This window comes from Paroedura picta, chromosome 12, assembly GCF_049243985.1.
Source record: "Paroedura picta isolate Pp20150507F chromosome 12, Ppicta_v3.0, whole genome shotgun sequence".
In the NCBI taxonomy this organism is placed as follows: Eukaryota; Metazoa; Chordata; class Lepidosauria; order Squamata; family Gekkonidae; genus Paroedura; species Paroedura picta.
In genome coordinates this window covers 48,556,621-48,577,783 of record NC_135380.1, presented here as the reverse complement: position 1 = coordinate 48,577,783, position 21,163 = coordinate 48,556,621, and the positions used below count along the sequence as shown (strand labels likewise).

The 21,163-nt window shown below is 48.0% G+C and overlaps 2 protein-coding genes across 8 annotated transcripts in view; one reads left to right on the top strand and one right to left on the bottom strand.

The window, feature by feature from the left end:
* Positions 1-2,855: 2,855 nt before the first annotated feature.
* On the top strand, positions 2,856-7,579 carry BRD3OS (BRD3 opposite strand). 3 transcript variants are annotated; one of them, XM_077305037.1, is made up of 3 exons: positions 3,011-3,172; positions 4,494-4,701; positions 5,121-7,579. In XM_077305037.1, the coding sequence occupies exon 3, from the start codon at positions 5,628-5,630 to the stop codon at positions 5,880-5,882; it is 255 nt and encodes an 84-aa protein (XP_077161152.1). In that variant the 5' UTR covers positions 3,011-3,172; positions 4,494-4,701; positions 5,121-5,627; the 3' UTR covers positions 5,883-7,579. The 3 variants fall into 3 exon arrangements, with proteins under 3 accessions (XP_077161153.1, XP_077161152.1, XP_077161151.1); XM_077305038.1 differs by lacking the exons at positions 3,011-3,172; positions 4,494-4,701 and adding an exon at positions 2,856-3,002; XM_077305036.1 differs by lacking the exon at positions 4,494-4,701.
* A 608-nt stretch (positions 7,580-8,187) lies between these two features.
* Positions 8,188-21,163, bottom strand: part of BRD3 (bromodomain containing 3) — a 184,685-nt gene continuing 171,709 nt past the window's right edge. For all 5 annotated transcript variants that reach the window (XM_077305028.1, XM_077305031.1, XM_077305026.1 and 2 more), the window contains 2 exons: positions 17,026-17,154; positions 8,188-10,389 (listed from right to left, as the gene is read on the bottom strand). In XM_077305028.1, coding sequence (XP_077161143.1) covers positions 10,274-10,389; positions 17,026-17,154 — 245 coding nt within the window. In that variant the 3' untranslated portion in view covers positions 8,188-10,273. The remainder of the gene's footprint in view (positions 10,390-17,025; positions 17,155-21,163) is intronic.

Genomic DNA, 21,163 nt, shown 5'->3' with positions numbered 1-21,163 from the left:
CTCCACAATAGCCAACCTGTGAGGTATGTGGGGTTGTGAGAGAACGGAGAGAACTGGGAATGGGCCACAGTGACCCAGCAGGCCTCAGGTGTCTCAAAGCATTTTCCAATCATCTTCCTTTTCTCTCCCCATAGCAGACTCCACATGAGGGAGGTGGGGTAGCGAGCCTCACAGGGAAGCTGGCAACCCTAAGAGGAAGACTCTCTGTGCACAGCAGTCTTAACCTTAGTAAGGTTTTTTATACTGTTTTTTTAATTTGCCAGGCCAAGGTTATTTGCCAGGCCAATAAGTCATTTCAGTTACTATGTGTCTCCAGACATTTACTTGTTCTCTATTTACAGTTTCAGGCTGTAAATATTTATTTAGATCTTCCTGCACTTTCCAGACTCACAGGACTGATGCTGGTCTGCTTGTCTGAGCCCCAGAATACAAACAGTTGCTGGTAAGGGCTGGCCATAACCCATAGGCCAGGAGGGACACTCCTGCACCACTCCCTACCAACTGCAGGCAAAAATGGCTCCTTTGAAGGCTGGACTCTGAGGCATTGTATGATTTTGAAGTCCCACCTCCAAACCTCCAGGAATATTTACAACCCAGGGGTAGCCAACCTACAGGTGTGGCCTGGAGAGCTCCTGGAATTACAACTCACCTGCAGAGTATAAAGATCAGCTCCCCAGGCAGAAAGGGCTTCTTTGGACAGGGTTGTGGTAGAGAAGAAACATTTAAGGCTTCCCACACAGGTTGTTGTTGAATTGAAAGACTTGAGGCCTACTAAACAGGGTTGTTGTGCGGATGAAACAGGAGACAAAAGAGCCAGTTTCCTCTGCAGAATAATGCTGTGCAGTGCCCTCAAATCTGCAGAGAGTTGCAAAGAGTTGCTGTGTCTAACCTCCGGCCAGAGCAGTATTTTAAGTGAGAAGGGGCTTTTCTGTGTCCTCCCTGTCAGCCAACTGTTTGGCAGAAGGGGAAAGTCCCCCCCCCACAAAGGAAGGCCCTCAAGTTCCCCTGCGTTGCTCTTGGAAAGGCCTCCTTCCCTCAGTCAAGGGCTTGAAGGGGGGAGGGAGCGCACTCTGCAGCCTCCTTCCAGCTCTGTCAGGATTCTGAGGTAATTTGCAGTTGGACATGACAGTCAGGACAGCCTTGGGACGAAAAGGGCAAGCGCAGCCTGTCCAAGCCTCTGTTCTCACCCCTCTTGGCAGCCCTACTGACCTCCTCTCCCTGCGGTGGTCAGGAGCAGACTGGCAGCCAGACTGGGCTGGGTGAATGGAATTTTAGTCTGTCCTGGTAAGGGGCCAATAGGAAGGCGCTTTGCGTGCCTCCCCATTGGCTGCTAGGCCCTGGATGGACACTCGGAGGGCCCAAACAGGAGCCGCTTCACGGCTCCTGATTGGGCCCTCTTTTATCCTGGACAGGGCCCGCCCTAACTCCTCCCCAGTTGGCCTTACTCTTTTATTTAATAGGAGCAGTTAAAGATGAGATTGGTTCTCAACTCCCTTCTCAACTATGAATGTTCCCCCAATTAGAGTAACTACTTTGCAGATGAGTATCATGGTGGGATGAAGGCAGCTATTTCAGCCTGCAGGGCTCCTCTCCGTGGAATGCAACCATGTCACAGAGGTGATCCTGGCCCTTTGTAGGATGCTGGTTTGCCTCACTGAAAGAAGCCCTCCCTAAGCTGACCACAAAGCCAAATAAAAACCCATCTCAGCTGTCCCTCCTCTGCCAAGCCACAAAATGTGCCATCTAGGAGTGGCATTTTCAGCTCCTTTCTTCTACTGAGGCTGGCTCAGCCCCTCCCATCCAGGGGAGTTAATCTTGGCTGATTCTCATCTCATCTGGATAGGCATTAGGCTCAGCCACAAGGATTTGTCCAGAGCCCTGGAGAAGAGGGACTTTGGGAGATGACTTCCAGAAACCTTCTATCATCGCTCTTGGGTGCATGGGAACCTTTGGGGGCCATCACTGAGGTTGCCCTTTTCCTCCCACCTCCAAGCTGGTCCTTGCTGCTTTGTGATGTGGAAGCTTTAAGCAATTTCAAACTCCAGTTTCTTCAAGAGACCCTGGAAAGGTAGTTCTGGAATGAAGAAGTTTATCAAATTACAATTTTCATGATTTTTTAGGGTAAGCCATGACAGTTAAACAGTTGTAACACAAACAAGAGGAACTATTACTTTACACAGAATAGTGATGTGTACAGGGATAAAGTTTTAAAGGAGAATTAGAGAGATTATTGGAGGGCAAGTGTATCAATGGCTACTAGCCATGGTGGCTGAGAGGAACCTCCACATTCAGGGGCACTAATTCTCTAAATCACGGAGCCAGGAGGCAACATCAGGGGAAGGCCTTGGCCTCCAAGTCCTGTCATTGGCTATCCAGTGGAACTGGTTGGCCACTTTGTGAGATAGGATGCTGGTCTAGATGGACCTCTGAGCAGATCCAGGAGGTTCTCTTCTGGTGTTCTGTTCTTAACACCAAGTTTGGTGGAGTAAACCTGAACCCTTATAGCAGGCTTTGAGAAAGAGGGTTTTTTGACAGCTCTCGAAGGGTTTCCTGAATGGGTGGGACTTAATTGATTTTAATATATCTTTAAAATCTGTTCAACATCCATCTGTGATATGACCATATGGTCATGTCGACCCACCCACCCCCATCCCCAAACGTCCAGTGTGGGGCCTAGAGGTGGGGGGCATTCATGGGTGTATCCACAACTGTGCTTCCCAATCGAGCCACTTCTGGGGTTTCCTGAAACATCCTGAAGAATGTTTACTCAGGTGCAAGAAAGAAGAGAAAGTGTGCCTTATAAGCTCCGGACAATTTTCCTTGCCTTGCTTTTCTCGGGCCACGCCTGTCTGCGGCCGGGGAAGAGGCCTCGGCCACTGAAGCATTGCGAGACCGCCCGACGAGGAGCGCGCTGCCGTACATTCAAATGCGGGTTGCCAACAGCCTGGAGAGAAAAGCGCAGCTGAAGCGCTTCAAGGGACGGGCAGCCGGGGGCGCGCACGGTTCGTCCCCCGCCAGCAACAGCCCAGCCCCGGCCCCGGCCCCGGCCTCGGACGGACACTCCCCCCCCCCCAGGCGAGGCGAGGCGAGGCGGGGGGAGGCGGGGGGAGGGCGCGTGCCCGCGCGTCTCGCCGGCCGCTCCTCCTCCTGGAGACGCGGCGGAGCAACGGCGGTGAGCGGGGCGCGCTCTGCCTCCTGCGGGAGCCCCGGCGGCGGGCGGGCGGGCGGGCGTGGGCGGCGCTGGCTGGGCAGTGGCCTCGGCGGAGAAGCGAGGGGGCGAGCGGGGCGCGCAGGGCCTCTGCTCGGGACGGGGCGGCGGGGCTGGCGTGAGGCTGCGGCCCTTGGCGGTGCCCGAAGCCCCGGCCCGGCCGGCCGGCGGGCGGGCGGGCGGGAGGGAGGGCGGCAAGGGGCCGGGCCTGGGAGGCTGCTCCGTGCCCTTCGGTGGGCCAGGGGAGGCGGGGTCCACGGGGGGACCTGTGCCCGAAGGAAGACGCGCCTGGGCAGCAGGCTCGAGGGGCGGGAAGGGGCAGGCCGGGCTGGGGGTGGGCAGGTCTTCAGTGATAAGAGGGCCTCTGAGTAGGTGCAGACTGGGCAGGCAGCCTGCGTTCAGACTGCAGAGATAAGGATTTCGTGCTTGAAAGCTTCTCAGCATGCAAATAAAAGTAGTGACACCCAGGCTGTCCGTGCCCTCTCCCTCTCCCTCGCACGCACACAAACCTCTTCCCTCCCCACGTCCCCCTCCTCTCTCCTTTCCCTACTCCCGCCCCCCCACCAGACACACACACACACATGCACAGACAAGAGTCCTGCCTCCTTCCAGGTGGGCCTTGGCCTCCCTGGCCTGTGCTGGTGCTGCAGGAGCTGCAAGGCCTCCGGCCCGGCCCCCAGAGGCCTCCCCACCACCAGACTCCGTGCTTCCCCCCCCCCATCTCCTCACCTTTGTGGCGGTGCTGACCCACCGGACATCTGTGCCACTTTGCAAGATCCCCTGGCCTCTGACAGGGGCCCGCCTAGCCATGGCATTGCCCTGCAACAGACCAGGCCTCCTCAGGCAGCATGGTGGTGGCCTGGCCTCTTCCCACAAGGGCATTGCCCCAGCCGGCCATGTGCCATACAGCTGCCCCAGCCTCTTCTGGCACGATCCCTTGGCCGGGGCTACAGATGTCACGTCTGCGACAAGATGTGTCCCACGTCAAAAATGCCCTTGGGAAGCTAGGGAGAAGAGACTTGGCCTAATTGCTTCTGTGGAGCAGTGCTGGCTTGCATCTGCAGGACACATTCAAAAGGATGATTTACCCCCATGCACACCAGCAGTGCAAAGTGGTATGGTCCAGCAAGGGCTGTACCTCATCTCTTTTGACCCTGGGAGTTGGGGTTGTGGGTACAGTGTCTTCCTTTAATCTGCCATGAAATGTTTGAGCTGCTTTCTAAATACATCTCCGTTCTCTGAGTTCTCAAACTCGACCCTGATTTGTCTCTGCTCTTTGTCCCAGTCTCAGCCAGCACCAGTGAGAAGGAAAGATGTGCCACGTGTCATGGATACAATGGCAGCTGCATTCATCCATGACATTCTGTGGACAGGAAGGTAGCATCCCACTCCTGGGAGCCCCTGCCCTCCAAGTCATATGTTGATCCCAGCTCAGGCAAGCCAAGACTGGCAGGCAGTCTTCAGATCCCTCTTCCTTTGGCATCCTAAAGAAGGTAGGAGGAGTAGGGAGGGCCTGGTTTCCCATTCATGTTCTCTTGTCTCAAGATTCAAGACACCTTTATTGACATAATGGTGCAAAGCGGAGCCAAGTTTATGGCTGAGGCCAGTGTGACAAGGAAGATTTGACGGCTCCCCCCCCCCCCCAGTGTTCAGAGCATACGCTTATTGGAGAGCTGCGTTCCTCCTTGCACTCCTATATTAGCTCTTGGAGGGATTAGAGGGGTTTCTCCATTACAGTTTTTATTGTTGGAGTCTGATATGTATATTGTTATGTCCAGTATGGTTTTAATGGTGTTTTAATGGGGTTTTAATTTTGGACAAATCTGTAACCCCTCAAGAGTCAGAAATGAGAATAGCGGGCAATGAGTCAAGTAATAACAACAACAACAACCACGTTGTCTTGTCTCTGCAGGACCAGGAGGAAGAGAGAAGCAGCATAGGGCTGTAAAAAGGAAGGCAAAATTGATGGGATACCTGGAAACAGGAGCTGCAAGGAAGGAGGCGATGGAGAGAAAGCCTCTTTAGGAATATTCATCATGGTCCAGCAAGCTGTATCGTCTTCAGACACAAAGCCTCTTTGGGTGGATCTGTAGGATTTTCAGGTCCAAAGATGGAGGAATTAGCAGGATGAAATAAGATCCTAAACATTTTGGTGCCAGTGGGGTTCCCTGTGGTCCTGCATGTTAATGCTCAGGAAAGGTGACCCAACTGCTGGGATGCTCCTCATTATGCACACCACATCTGACACACCACATGGGCTGAATTTTGGCAAGTGTCTTTCACATCACTCTTGCTGGGTGTGCCAGGTACCCTTTCAGCTGAGAACCCAAACACTCTGCTTTCAGTCCTTCTGGATGCTTCTGGGAATAATGGAGGCCAGGCTTCCCTGGCATTCTTAGAGCAAGCCACAACTGTAGGGATGAGTGGTCAGCCACCTCTTGCAGAAAAAGCTTTCTTGGAGGGCTATGCCCGCCTCCGCTACAAAGACACCTCATTGCTGATCTGGCAACAGCAACAGCAGCAACTGGAGACCCTGCCACCGGGCACATATTTAAGACGGAGTTGCAGCACGTGGTATTCGCAGTACGGCAACCAGGCAATTCTGGTGCGAGATAAAAACAAAGTGGATCACACCAGGGACACTGGACAGTCAAAGTTTTGCACTGTTATGTAACTCCAGGCCTAGATTGGCTGTTTATCTGCATCAAGCTTTGGGATGACATTTGCTTAGGAAGGGGCTTTGTTTCTGCAGAACAGATTCATGGCCTTCCAGCCTCTCTTCATCACTGCCAAGGAAGGTCAGCAAGAAAACCTTGGGATGACAATGCCACAGCATCATCTGGCAAGACTTTTCCCTGGACCGTGCCCCTACAGACAAAATGTAACAGCCGTGACTAAATTTGACAAAGATGGGCAGTGACCTCTACAAAAGGTCTCCAGCTCCACTATCTGCTGTTCTTTGAACATGCCATTGATCAGCAGAACCCAAAAGGTAGCTAGGAGCACACTACTGGCGCATGGAGGCTTGGAGACTTGCACCTGTGCAAACCTACTGATGCATTTATCGGAAGGGGATTAAGCAGGGACCAAGGGCCAGCAGTAACAGAGGCTGTTCCAGCCCCTATATCACCATTGCTTAAGCCCCATGGAAGCAAAGGGACTTTGGCCACTGAGATCCAACCATCACTCCATACTGGAGATGTCAGCAGCACTGTGAGAGTGTTTCTGAAGTATTTAAATACTAGAAAATAGGCCCGCTGTAGTATAAATACAGCGGGCTCTAGCCGTGAGTCCTGGACCACGTGGGCGTAGCGCAGCTTACCTGAGGGCACAAAGCCAGTGCGTGTGGGCGCCGCAGCGGGCGTTCGTGTCTCTGGGGGCAGTGGCATTCGGGGTACGGGCGACGGGAATTGCGGCTCCTCGGCCGGGCGTGGTGATGGTGCTGCCGCCGATGTTGGGGCCTCCGGTGGCGAGTGCGGCTCCTCTTCTGGGCCCGGCGATCTCGTGGCGGCGAGTCTGGAGGGCGGCGTGCAGAGAGCAACTGCGAGCCGCGCTGTGCGCAGCTCGCAGCAGCTCCCTGGCCAGCGGCCTGACACGTCGGAGGCGCTTCGCAACTCGGAGCAACTCACAGTTGCTCTGTTGGCCGCGGGTGGGCGGGTAATCAGAGGTACCAATCGGCAGGCGCTTTGCGCCTGCCGATTGGGCCCTCTGATTGTCAGTCCGGAGGAAGGGGCCAATCGGCACCCTTCCTCATCACAGACTGAGCCCGCCCTAACTCCTCCCACTCCACGCTTAACGAATTATTTAGTCGGTTTTAAGATGTTGATTATTCATTAGCCTAGCCTAAGGTAGCTTAAAATTAGCTTGCCCCAGATGTCATTCTTTTGGTATACATGATCTGGAAGCGGGTAGCAGGTAGTGTGTTCCATTCATGTTCCATTCTTTGGAAAAAAAATGCAAATTGCTTTGTGGAGTTCTCTGACCCAAAGGGGTTTGCTAGACACTTGAAGGCATTCTTGAAACACCAACCTGAGCCCCTAGCATTGTCGTTTGCAGGTATGCAAATGACACAAAATTTCAGAGGTTTTTTTCTAGTCAGGCTGAGGTTCAGTTCAGAACTCTCTAGCTTTCATTTCTGGACCTGCTACTGAGCCCAGGACAGTTGGCCAGTCAGCAAAGCCAAATTCAGGAATCCCCATGGGCAGCTCTGGTATGACACACAGCCAAAGGCAACAGGACTGGAGGGAGGGAGGGAGGCTTTCTTACATCAATTTTTTTTTTGCTATGCCCATTTGTACACGTAGTGTGGTTGTCTGTATTGCAGTTTTAACATGCTATTGTGATCTGAATTAAATGTCAACGTGAGCATTCTGTCCCGTCTGTCTGCTGGAGCCACAGGGCCTGTCTCTTGATGACTCTTTCGTGGCTTGGGGAAGAGGAATGAGGAACAGCAGCACACGTGTATTTTCCAAGATAAAGCCAATAGGTTTAGTGAGGCCCAGGCTTAGACCAGGAGGTCAGCAACTGGAAACGCACAGCTGAATTTCAGAGCTGGCTCTCAGCATCTTCCTTCAGTACAATGGAAGCCAGGAGAAAGGCACTTATGTCAATAAAGTGATTGGGCAGGGGGAAGATTCTTGGAGACTGCTAATAATTTCCTGAGCATGTCTACAATGCTGATAAGCAATAAAAGTACATCACAGATCAGTGTTCTCTCCATTTGTAGAGGAGGAGCAATCAAAGGGAACAATGGCTTGTAGAAGGAAGAACAGATACAGCAGGTGGCAAGTTCTGGACTAGGAGTCCAGCTGCAGTTCAAGCTTTAAAAGGTGCCAGGGTAATTAAAACAACACATTTTCAGCCACAGTGACTCTTTTACCCCAGCTGTGAAACATGGAAATGGATTTTATCATACAAGCCAGTCCATTCCCCCAAAGTTTACTACAAGTATATTACAGAATTAGCATTTGCTCTAAAACTGGGTCTTTGTTCCTTTATTTTTTTTCCAAACTGTTCTACTTTAAAACAATTAAGATACAGAGAAAGAGAAAAAGACCGGCCTGGAAGGGGACTAAGAATATACAAATAAAACATGCTTTATCTGGAAGTTATCGATACCTGTAAGTCTCCAAATTCTGTACAAAAAGAAATCAAATAAAGCCCAAAACAACCCCCTCCCCCCCCCCAAAAAAATGGATCCACATACAAGGAATAAGCACCGCCACAGGAAACAAAGATCCATAGCACCTGGAGGTTAAAAAGTCAAATCTATTTAAATAAAAAGGGCTCCCAGCTTGGGTTGTTGGGTTTTTTGTTTTTAAAGGAACCACATTTTTTCTTCTGCCCTTCAAAATGCAGGTTACATTTTTAAGTGACCGTTGGTGTTAATAAATAAAGTATTTCTATATACAAGATCAAGGGACAATCAATTTTGTAGCAGGTCAGTTGCAGAAGTGCAGGTCTCAAAAGACAAGCTGGAGAAAAAAACCGACTTAAAAACTGATGTGCCTTACAAAAACTGCTATTTTCCCTCCCCCACTGCTTCCCTTCCTGTACTGTCTCCTCACCACAACTACCACTTGGAGGTGAAATCTGCACTTGCACAAGACACAGATGGCCTTCTACCCCAAGAGCTTCCTTGCTGGACAGACAGGTAAAGGGGCAGAGATTTAGTCAGTGGCTGGCTTTCTTTGGCCCCTGGTGTTTTGCCAAATCACAACCATGGTGCCCTGCTGTTCCCTTGTCAACCTCTGACCAGGCTGTGCCATGCACTGGAGTACGTGCCACAACACCTCGACTGCTACTAGTCTCAAGCATTATGGTTCTACTTTAGCCAGGGAGATACTGTCACGTGACACCAAAATGCCAGTTTTCTTGTGGGAAACTTTCCTGGCATGAATCTTCTTGAGGAGCCCCAATAAGCTTTGAAGAGCCTCAGTATTCCTAGAAATACAATCCTGGTTCACATATTACCCACACCTTTGCACAATGGTGGAACCAGGCCGCCACCACCCCATCACCGTGCAATGTGTTAGTGAGGTGCTTCACAGTGAGGCCAGATCTCATTCTTCCTCCTCCAAAAAGAGAAACAAGATCTGAGTGATCAGGCACATGCCACAGAGGTGTCTAGGTGACTTGACACAAAATCCTGCCCAACATAAGCAGGTCCCCACCCCTACGGTACATATGAATGGTCATCCTGCTTTTGAGTTTCCAAGATTCCATGCCCCGTTTTTAATCTGCTAAGCAACATCTTGAGAGCCTTCAGGATGTCCATATCATTTTTTAAAGGATAAAAGGAATATCTAAAAAGATACATTTTTAACAATCCACAGTACATAAGCTTTCTTTTTCTTCCCTCATATATAAAAAAGGTTGATGATCTTCATCACAATGTAGACTTGGGGGCCCAATCCACTAGGCAGTTCTTGTGCACAATCTGCATGAGCACCAGAATGGTGCATCAGGTCCCTGGAGGCTAGGAGTACTAGTGCTAAGAACAAATACATCGACTACTTCAAAAGCTAACATTTCCTGGATACAGTACCATTTTACAGAGAATCCTTCCCTCCCACATGTAAAAGATTCCCCCCTCCACCTTATGTCATCATAGAAATGAATCAATCTTGGGTTGTATTAAGAAGGAATTTTCCAGGACAAAAAGAACTTACCAAAACAACTCCCCTCCCTCCCCCATATATTACACTGGTTTTCTATGATCTCTCAGCAGGAGCTGCTGCATCTCACTGGTGAGGAGATTCACATTCCATTAAAACTGTGAGACTTTAAGAAAAGCAAATTACTCATTGTAAAGTCTAATCTCTCACACACATAGATCTCTGACCTAAGAAAAGTGGGGGAAATTAATTTTTGAAAGTATCTTTTTTATAACACTGGATTCTTTAAAAAATGCTTAAAAAGAGCAAAGTGGTGGGACAAAGCAGACCATTAAAAAAACCCGAGAACAGAAGGGAACGTTGCAAAGTGACCAGACGGGGGGGGGGGGGGGAGGGTGATGCGCGAGGAGTCCATTTGCTGTCCAGGCATGTTAAAAGTGTCCGCAGCTTACTCGGAGTCGCTACTGTCTGAACTGGAACCGCTGGAGCTGCTGCTCCCGGATTCTGAGGAGCTGCTGCTGCTGAGGCGGGAAGGGCCTCCTGAGGGGGCAGAGCCAGATTTTTCTAAAACAAACAAACAAACAAACAAATAAATATTTCTGTCCCTCCCTGCCCATGAGGCTCATGGCAGGTACCATCAGTGTATGAAATACAATAATTTTAAAATCACATAAAACAATTCAAAGTCTAATCAATCTGCCAACTAATTAAATAAATGTTAAGGAAAGTATTCTTGTTTGGGCAGTGTATTTTGCCTTGTTCTGATAGCTTCTCTTCAAGGGAGGCCAGCCAATTAGGTGTTATAGAGTTGTGTTCCTGGTCTCAACCATAGGTCTGGTGGAATAGGTCTGCCTTGCAGGCCCTACAGAACTGGTCCATTTCTTGGTTGGCAGTGCATTCCACTGGGCCAGGGCTGAAAAGATCACAGATGTGGTCGAGGCCAATTTCACTTATTTGTGGCCAGGGAGCCTGAGCAAATTTTGATCCATAGACCGTGTTGCTCTTCGGGGGCTGGAATGGAAGATGAGACCCCACAGATAAGCTGGTCCCAGACTGTTTAGGGATTTGAAGGCGAATAATAGAACTTTAAATCTAATCTGGTCTCCATTCTGGAGCCAATGCAGTTGGGCAAGCTTCTCTAAAAGTGACAGAATTTGGTAGCTGGATTTTATCGTAAAATAGTCAGCAGCAGTTAATGCTTCTAAATGTTGGCTTTTATGGTGGAGAAGTTTTAAGTTTTATTGTTGATGCATTTTTAACCTTTTAATGGATTACCTTCCCTTTTACAAACTGCTATTGTATAGTAGTGCATCTAAAAGTTTTGTCTAAATGACCGTAAATAAATGATTTGATTTGATTTGGCAGCTGAGTCACACTGTAGGGACATATGTATGTATGGGGGGGGGGGGGAGAAGGAAAACCCTTTTTCCTTGAAGACCTGAAGAGTAGTGCCTGGAAAATTGTCCATAGAATTTTCTATGGGGCCATGCCCGCGCATCGGTCCGCGCCCGCGGGCCGCGCCCGCACGGCTGCGCCCGCACAGCCGCACAGCCCGGCCCTGATTCCCTCTACCCGCCCTCCCGCAGTAAGAAGCTTCCCGGGCCGCAAGCTTGCGGCCTGGGAAGTTTTTTACTGCGGGGGGGGGAGGGGAGAGGGAGCCGCAGCCCGGCGCCATGGCCTTCGCGGCCCGGCACCAGGCCGCAGCCCGCAGGTTGGGGACCACTGCTATACAGTCAGTAAAAACAAGACCAGGAACTGATTGTGGTTCAGTTCATCAGCTTCTTTTTGCAAAATTTAGGCTTAAATTGAAGAAAGTAGGGAAAAGCACTAGGCCACTCAGGTATGAACTAAATCATATCCCTAACGAATATACAGTAGAGGTGACAAATAGATTTAAGGAATTAGATCTGATAGAGTGCCTGAAGAACTATGGACGGAGGTTCGCATCATTGTACAAGAGGTAGCAACTAAAACCATCCGAAAGAAAAAGAAATGCAAGAAATCAAAATGGCTGTCTGAGGAAACTTTACAAATAACTAAGGAGAGAACGGAAGTGAAAGGCAAGGGAGAAAGAGAAAGATACACCCAATAGAATGCAGAATTCCCAAGAAAGGCTAGCAGATGTAAGAATGCCTTCTTAAATGAACAATGCAAACAAATAGAAGAAAACAATAGAATGGGGAGGACCAGAGATATTTTCAAGAAAATTGGAGATATGAAGAGAACGTTTCATGCAGAGATGGGTATGATAAAGGACCAAAATGGTAGGGACCTCACAGAAGCAGAAGAGATTTTAAAAAGGTACAGAGGAACTATACAAGAGCTAGCTTAACATCCCTGATAACTACGACGGGGTAGTTACTGACCTGGAGCCAGACATCCTGGAATGTGAAGTCAAATGGGTATTAGGAAGTCTGAGCAACAATAAAGCTAGTGGTGGTGACAGCATTCCAGTTGAACTATTCAAAATCTTAAAAGACGATGCAGTAAAAGTGCTACACTCAATATGCCAGAAAATTTGGAAAACTCAACAATGGCCACAGGATTGGAAAAGGTTAGTTTACATTCCAATTCCAAAGAAGGGCAATGCCAAAGAAAGTTCAAACTATTGCACCATTGCACTCATTTCTCATGCTAGCAAAGTTATACTCAAAATCCTACAACCTAGGCTCCAGCAATATGTGGACCGAGAACTTCCAGAAGTACAGGCAGGATTTTGAAGGGGCAGAGGAACTAGAGATCAAATTGCCAACATACGCTGGATCATGGAGAAAGTTAGGGAGTTCCAGAAAAACATCTACTTCTGCTTCATTAACTAAGTATGGTAGATGAACCCACAAGAGGTTCAGCCATCCTGGACTTAATACTGACCAACAGGCAAGAGTTGGTGGATGAAGTGAAGGAGGTGGGGACCCTAGGGGGAAGTGACCATGTCCTCATATAATTCCTTTTGAGATGGGGAGCCAAGGAAGCTTGTAGGCAGACGCGGATGTTGGATTTTCGTAGGGCAAACTTTAATACACTCAGAGACATGATGAGTATCATACCATGGACGAGAATGCTGGAAGGGAAGGGAGCATGTGAAGGGTGGGCGCTACTCAAACAAGAGCTATTGCATGCTCAATCAATGACTATCCCAGAAAGACGAAAACACTGCAGGAGCTCTAAGAAGCCTATTTGGATGAACAGAGAACTTCAAGAGGAACTAAGAAAGAAAAGGAAAATGTTCAGGAAAAGGATGGAAGGACAGAGCTCTAAAGAAGTGTACCTACAGGTTACTAGGCACTGTAGATCAATCATCAGAAAGGCCAAAGCTGAGAGTGAGCTAAGATTGGCCAGGGAAGCCCATTGTAACAAGAAAATATTTTTCAGTTATGTGAGGAGCAAACGTAAAGTAAAGGAGGCAATAGGCCCACTGTTGGGTGCGGAAGGACAAACTTTAACGGAAGATGCAGAGAAAGCAGAAAGGCTTAGTGCCTATTTTACATCTGTTTTTTCCCACAGGTCAAAGTGTTTAGGCACATCTAGAGATGGCAGTAGCCAAAGGATAGTGTCTGGGTGGCAGGTTAACATGGATAGAGAGGTTGTTGAGAGGCATTTAGCTGCACTGGATGAGTTCAAATCCCCTGGTCCGGATGAAATGCACCCGAGAGTACTCAAATGAACTTTCCAGAGAACTTGCACAGCCCTTGTCCATCATCTTCGGAACCTCTTTAAGGAGGACTGGAAGAGAGCAAACATTATTCCGATCTTCAAAAAAGGGAGGAAGGATGACCCGGGAAACTATAGACCAGTGAGTCTGACCTCTGTTGTGGGGAAGATAATGGAGCAGATATTAAAGGGAGCGATCTGCAAACATCTGGAGGACAATTTGGTGATCCAAGGAAGTCAGCATGGATTTGTCTCTAACAGGTCCTGCCAGACCAACCTAGTTTCCTTTTTTGACCAAGTAACAGGTTTGCTGGATCAGGGAAATTCGGTTGATGTCATTTACTTGGATTTTAGTAAAGCTTTTGACAAGGTTCCCCATGATGTTCTGATAGATAAGTTGAAGGACTGCAATCTGGATTTTCAGATAGTTAGGTGGATAGGGAATTGGTTAGAGAACCACACTCAAAGAGTTGTTGTCAATGGTGTTTCATCAGACTGGAGAGAGGTGAGTAGCGGCGTACCTCAGGGCTCGGTGCTCGGCCCGGTACTTTTTAACATATTTATTAATGATCTAGAGGGGGTTGAGGGACTACTCATCAAGTTTGCAGATGACACCAAATTGGGAGGACTGGCAAATACTCCGGAAGATAGAGACAGAGTTCAACGAGATCTGAACACAATGGAAAAATGGGTAAATGAGAACAAGATGCAATTTATAAAGATAAGTGTAAAGTTCTGCAGCTGGGTCAGAAAAATGAAAAGCATGCCTACTGGATGGGGGATACGCTTCTAGGTAACACTGTGTGTGAACAAGACCTTGGGGTACTTGTGGATTGTAAACTAAACATAAGCAGGCAGTGTGATGCAGCGGTAAAAAAGGCAAATGCCATTTTGGGCTGTATCAACAGAGGCATCACATCAAAATCACAAGATGTCATAGTCCCATTGTATACGGCACTGGTCAGACCACACCTGGAGTACTGTGTGCAGTTCTGGAGGCCTCACTTCAAGAAGGACGTAGATAAAATTGAAAGGGTACAGAGGAGAGCGATGAAGATTATCTGGGGCCAAGGGACCAAGCCCTATGAAGATAGGTTGAGGGACTTGGGAATGTTCAGCCTGGAGAAAAGAAGGTTGAGAGGGGACATGATAGCCCTCTTTAAGTATTTGAATGGTTGTCACTTGGAGGAGGGGAGGATGCTGTTTCCGTTAGCTGCAGAGGAGAGGACAAGCAGTAATGGGTTTAAACTTCAAGTACAACGATATAGGCTAGATATCAGGAAAAAATTTTTCACAGTCAGAGTAGTTCAGCAGTGGAATAGGCTGCCTAAGGAGGTGGTGAGCTCCCCCTCACTGGCAGTCTTCAAGCAAAGGTTGTATACACACTTTTCTTGGATGCTTTAGGATGCTTAGGGCTAATCCTGCGTTGAGCAGGGGGTTGGACTAGATGGCCTGTATGGCCCCTTCGAACTCTATGATTCTATGATTCTAAAGAAGAAGTTCCTGACAGTTAGAGCAATTTTTCACTGGAACAGGCTTCCGCAGGAGGTGGTGGGTTCCCCTACTTTGGAAGTTTTAAAGCAGAGGCTAGACAGTCATCTGGCAGAAATGGCGCCAGCGGGAAAGCAAGTGGAGCAGGGGCTCAGGCGGCGACGTCCCTCAGCAAAAGACTACCCCCCCCCCCAGGCCTCAGTAAAATTGTCAAGCGTTGACCGGTCCCAGGTGATAAAAAGGTTGGGGACCACTGGACAAGATCCTGAAGGTCCCTTCCAAATCTATGATTCTGATTCTGTCTAGCCGGCACCAGCTCATATATGGAGTCTCACAAGGAGCAGACCTCTCTCCTATCCTATTTAATAGCTTCATGCGTCTTCTTGTTCAGCTGGTGAGGAGGTTTGGGCTGGGTTGCCACCCATACGCAGATGACATCCAGCTCTTCCTCCTGATGGATGGCCGCCCTGAGTCTCCCCCAGAAGCATTAGCCTGCTGCTTGAAAGCAGTGACAAAATGGCTTAAACAGAGTCGTCTGCAAAGACAGAGGTCCTGTGGCTGGGCAGGAAGGGACCATGGGAGGAAGTGTGCCTGCCCACCCTGGATATAGCTTACAACGGCTCACTCTGCCAGGAACCTGGGCATGATCCTGGATGCTTCTCTTACAATGGAAGCCCAGGTCACAAAGGTATCCCAGCTGGCATTTCACCACCTCCGCCAAGCCAAGCTACTAGCTCCCTACTTGGCCCCGGAACACCTAGTCACAGTGATGGTCACCTCTAGACTGGACTTCTGCAAATCACTCTACGCAAGCCTACCCTTATCCTTGATCTGGGAACTACAGCTGGTGCAGAATGCTGTGGCCAGGATTCTCACTAATACATCATGGAGTTCCCACATCCGGCCTATACAACAACTCAGCTGGCTCCCAGTTGAATTCTAGATTAAGCTTAAGGTTTTGGTAATCACCTTTAAGGCCATAGGTGGTCTGGGCCCAGTGTATCTGAGAGGCCACCTCCCTGTCTATACCCCCAAAAGAGCCTTATGCTCTGCCACCTCCAACTGGCTGTGGATCCCTGGCCCCAGAGAAGCATGTCTCAACAAGGGCCAGAGCCTTCTTGGTCCTGGGCCCCACCTGGTGGAATGAGCTCCCTGAAGAGATGTGTTCATGTTATATGATGGTATATGTAAACCGCCCAGAGCCATATGGAAGGGCGGTATATAAAACTAAAATAAATAGATAAAATTCTTCTACTATTTGAGACTGTGTCAAATAGTACTAGTTCTATTCCTCTCCCCAAGCTGACAGTGACTGCTTTTGTGCCGAAAACACATGACTCCCTGTCATCAGGTCAGTCTTAGTTATAATGATTCTTTAAAAACCTGCTTCTTCCATCTCTTTTTCACATATCTGAATAGATTAAGTTGGTTTGCTGCGTTGGCCTGATGTGAGTTCAGTGGCACCTTTAAGACCAACCAAATTTAATTCAAGAAATAAGCTTTCATGTTCAGGTATCTAAAGAAATGTGCATGCAAATGAAAGCTTATGCCTTGAATAAAACTTGGTCCTAAAGGGGCCCCTGGACTCAAACTCTGGTCACAGTATCAGAGCAGAGGAGGGATGGGGTGTGGAGACCAGACACTGGAATTTCATAGTGCAGGATGCCTTCTGGGCCTACACTGACTCTTGCGTAAGACGGATATTGCAGCCGGTCCTCTCCCCAAATTCTTGCCCCCTGCCCACCTGAATGGCAGTGGGGTGGACATTAGCTGCTGCAACTGTGTCTCAGACAGGGAGAAGAAGGATCAGCCCAGGTGAATTTGTCTGTGGAAAGGGCCATCCCAGATCCTTTCGTAGTTTTCCTGGCGCTGAGCAGCGCAGGTAAGCAGCAAGTGCCATGCTTCAGTTCCATGTAAGTGCATGAGGAGCAAATCTGAATTCCAACCTCCCTGGGAATGAGTGGAGTTCAGCTCATTTTCCCTCACAGATAATTTCAATCCAGGGGGAGGGAGGAGGGACTGGCCAATAATAATAAAGGGAGCTGTGGTAATGGATACCTTTTTTGGCAGGCTTCTTGTTGTTGTTCAGCTGCCCGCTCACATCCTGCAAGCGTTTCTCCAGCTCCTTTTTCTTCTCCTGAGCAAGCTCTTCCTTGGATTTTGCTGCTTGCTTTTTTCCACTTGCGGCTGTGGAGGAGGAACACATAACTGCTGAGACTGGTTGAAGGGAGAGAGAAGAATCAAGGCCATCATTGTACAGGCACAAAAACAAAACCCTCCTGCAATTGCTGGCAGGTAACTGCTAGCCAGGGCAGGACAGCCCTGCTCAGAGAACGGAGAGCCAATGTGGAGCAGCAACAAGAGTCCAGAGGTGACGTCACTACATCTTGCACACAGGAAGCCACGAAAGTGGAGGCTCCCATGGGCTGTATGTAGGAAACTAGCACAGATACCTGCAATTAGAAAATGGGGACAGGAATGGACCAACACCATTCTGCCTTACAACCTAGTTTTCTACCTTACAAGAACAGTAAAAAAAAGGATGTAGTGATACTTTTGTCACCTCAGTCTGCTATCTGTTAAATATAATTTCTCTAACACAGTGCATTCAAAGACAGTGGCCCTTGGTGGAGAAAAAGCAAAATGTTTTACTATGTTGCAGTGTTGGAGTGAAGGTGGGCCTGGGCCATGTGACCTCCTTGAACTGATGGCAGCGCTCGGGCAAGCAACATCCAATTGGTTCTCAAAAGGGCAATGGACAGCTGTAACTAATCCCCCCAAAAGAGACATTTTTAAAGGCTGGAAGGGAAAATAACCACACAATTCTCCAATATGAAAGGGCCAGCAGGTCTGAAGCAAATACACAAAACAATCTAAAAAAAACACATACAAATCCATTGTGCATACAAAACTAAAAATTATCTAAAATGCTATAAGAACACTGCAGATCAGCTGGCCCTTTTTAGAACTTGTGCACTGGGTAATTAAGATTGTCTCTCAATGTGGGAAATACCACATTAAGTGACTGACCACTTAGCTAGGGTCCAATCATAAGTTTTAAAACATAATTATTTTAAATAAACTTCTAAAAATGCAAGCACCACCTCTCCCAGGCAGGAGAGAATGCCTCTGTTGTGACAGCAAAAATGAGGCGAGACACTTCTGTAAGAGAACACAAAAAGCACCGAGTAGCAGAGCCCCCCCCCCATTGCCCTTAGAATCATAGAATCCTAGAATTGGAAGGGGCCATACAGGCCATCTAGTCCAACCCCCTGCTCTACGCAGGATCAGCCCAAAGCATCCTAAAGCATCCAAGAAAAGTGTGTATCCAACCTTTGCTTGAAGACTGCCAGTGAGGGGGAGCTCACCACCTCCTTAGGCAGTCTATTCCACTGCTGAACTACTCTGACTGTGAAATTTTTTTTCCTGAATTATTATTTCCCCTTAATTATGTAAAAAACAGATTGTTACTATCCTCAGTAAATGTAAGCATATTTGAACAAAAATGAGCTGTTTACAAGACATGTTATTCAACCCTCTGGTACAAATTGTTATTCTAACAACTTCTTGGAAAAAATATATAAACTGCATAAGCCTAAATGTACTCTTGTGTTTGGACATTGTGCAATTTATATATTTTTGTCAAGAAATGGTTACAGTTTACTGGGATTGTCTGCAGTGCCGGAAAGTTTTTTGTAACTGAGATGATTCATTTTGTAAACATGATAGAGTCTTTTGTGAGGGGCTTAATCTTAAAACATAGTTACATTTACCAAGATTTGTTACATTTGTTTTTACACAGGTAAGGGTAATTGTGTTATTGTGGGTGTATGGCCTCTCCTATGATAGCAACAGCTATGTTTTGCATGCATTCTCTAAAGGCAAAGGAAGTAATCTTCCCCCCTGAACTACTATTTTAATTCACATGCAAGTATATGCCGGTTTAATCAATATTCATCTGATCACCTAAGTGACAGTCCTGCTAAAAACAATTTTAAAAAATCAGGTTGTGATGTTTTGCTATGTAAATAATTTGTGCTTTATTTCTGTGTCTTAATGTGGAGTTCTGTGTGTGAGTGTGTTAAAATGTGGAGTTTGGGGGAGGGTTAAAATGTAAGTAAGAAAGCGGGCAGCTGGATGGGCGGATGGGATGGTAGCTGGACCCCTGGTTTGCTCTGAGGGGTTCTGTGAGAGAGAGGAGGAAGGAAGAGTGCATCAGAGCAGAGAATGAATGTCAAAACTGACTGTTCTGTCATTCTACCAAATATAATCAAACCTTTGATCCCACTAAGAATTCCTAGGCAAGAGCTTTTGGTGGCAGCAAAAGCCAGCAGAAAGCGCTAAAGAAGGGAAGGAGGCAGCACAAAACAGATTGCCTCAGAACATTGCCCAGAGGTGCCATGACAGACATTACACCTAAGGGGTCACTCATTGTTTGCCATACAAAACTGAGTGATTTGCCATGATATTCAGCTTATTCATGATTTTAAAAAGTAAGGATTTTAAATACTTCTAAACATTCAGGTGGCAAGCACCATTTCTCTCAGGCATTTCCCCCACTGAACTACTATTTTATTCCCATGAAAACATATGCCAATTTAATCAATCCTCATCTGATCGTGTAAGATTAATTAAATGACAGTCCTGCTTTAATTTTTTTTTGAAAAAGCCAACTTTCAGCAGCTGTCTAAACTAACTTGCAATCCACATTTGGAAACTGCTTTAGAACCACCTTTCTAACCGGAATTTTAGGCTTTACTTACCAGCTACTGAAGGTGGTCAATAGTTAGCACTCAAATCACAGAACATGTTTTTTCCCCTCCCCTGTAAAATGCAGTGCCAGTTTGGTGTAGTGGTTAGGAGTGCGGACTTCTAATCTGGCGAGCTGAGTTCTGCGCTCCCCGATGTACAACCAACTGGGTGGCCTTGGGCTCGCCACAGCGCTGATAAAGCTGTTTTGACCGAGCAGTGATATCAGGGCTCTCTCAGCCTCACCCACCTCACAGGGTGTCTGTTGTGGGGGAGGAAAGGGAAGATGATTGCAAGCCACTTTGAGACTCCTTCTGGTAGAGAAAAGCGGCACATCAGAACGAACTCTTCTTCTTCTATTAAACACAGTCAAAAGAAGCTATTGGATTGCCAAGACATTCCTTCCTCATGCAGGTGATCAGAAGCAGATGAAGCAGGAAAGGATCAAAAACCAGACTGGTGAAACTGATGGCTACGTGCAACAACAGATTTAAGGAAATGTGGATCTTCCAACTTGCTGAAAGAGTCAGGGTTATTCCAGTATGCTGGGAATTTACCTGGATAAAAAATCAGGACTTGTGTTCTTCCCTGTTGTATACTGCATACTGTCAGTATGACCCTATCATGTGATTCCTGTATCACTTAATGTGTCATATTAATACTTATGCTATGCTCCTTTCTGGTGATTCCAGTCTTCAAATATCCTAATGCATTAATTACTGAATATCCACCTTGAATCCATCTAAGAAAGGCAGACTAAAAACAGCATAAATAAATTCTACATTTGTGTGGAGGTGAGCACTAGGTTGGGCGCTTCGGCATCTGAAGCGGCTGTTCCCGCCCGAAGCAGAGCTCTGCCCCTGCACATCTGTGCCAACCAACGTGCCAACCGGCACACCAGCGCCCGTGCCTCCCCCCCCCCCATGCTGCAGCGCTGGCTGCTTCGGGCAGGAACGGCCGCTTTGGACACCAAAACACCCGACCTTAGTGAGCACACTGGATGCTGTCCAGGTGGTTTAGCTTCTGTTCAGATACTACTTTACACCACACTCTGTGCTGCCCAAATGGCAAGGCCACAGTTTGGTAGAGTCTTGTGGCCCAGATCAACATGGGGGCAAGGACAACCTGAGGTAACTGGACAAGGTGGGTGGTGGGTCTTTCATCTTGAACCATGTTGAAACTGCCTTATACTGAATCAGTCCATCAAGGTAGTACTGTCTACTCAGATTAGCAATGGCTCCCTATGATTCTGATCCCTTGAAATGGAGGTGCCAGGGACTGAAGCTGGGAACTTCTGCATATAAAGCAGAGGCTCTCTTACTCAGCCACAGCCCCTCCTTTCTGTTGCTGTCTCTGGAGACAGTACTTCATGTTTCTGTGAGTTGTCCATATGGGTGCCATGTAGAGGATGGAGCAGAATTGTTCTCTCTTGCCCCAGAGGGACAGA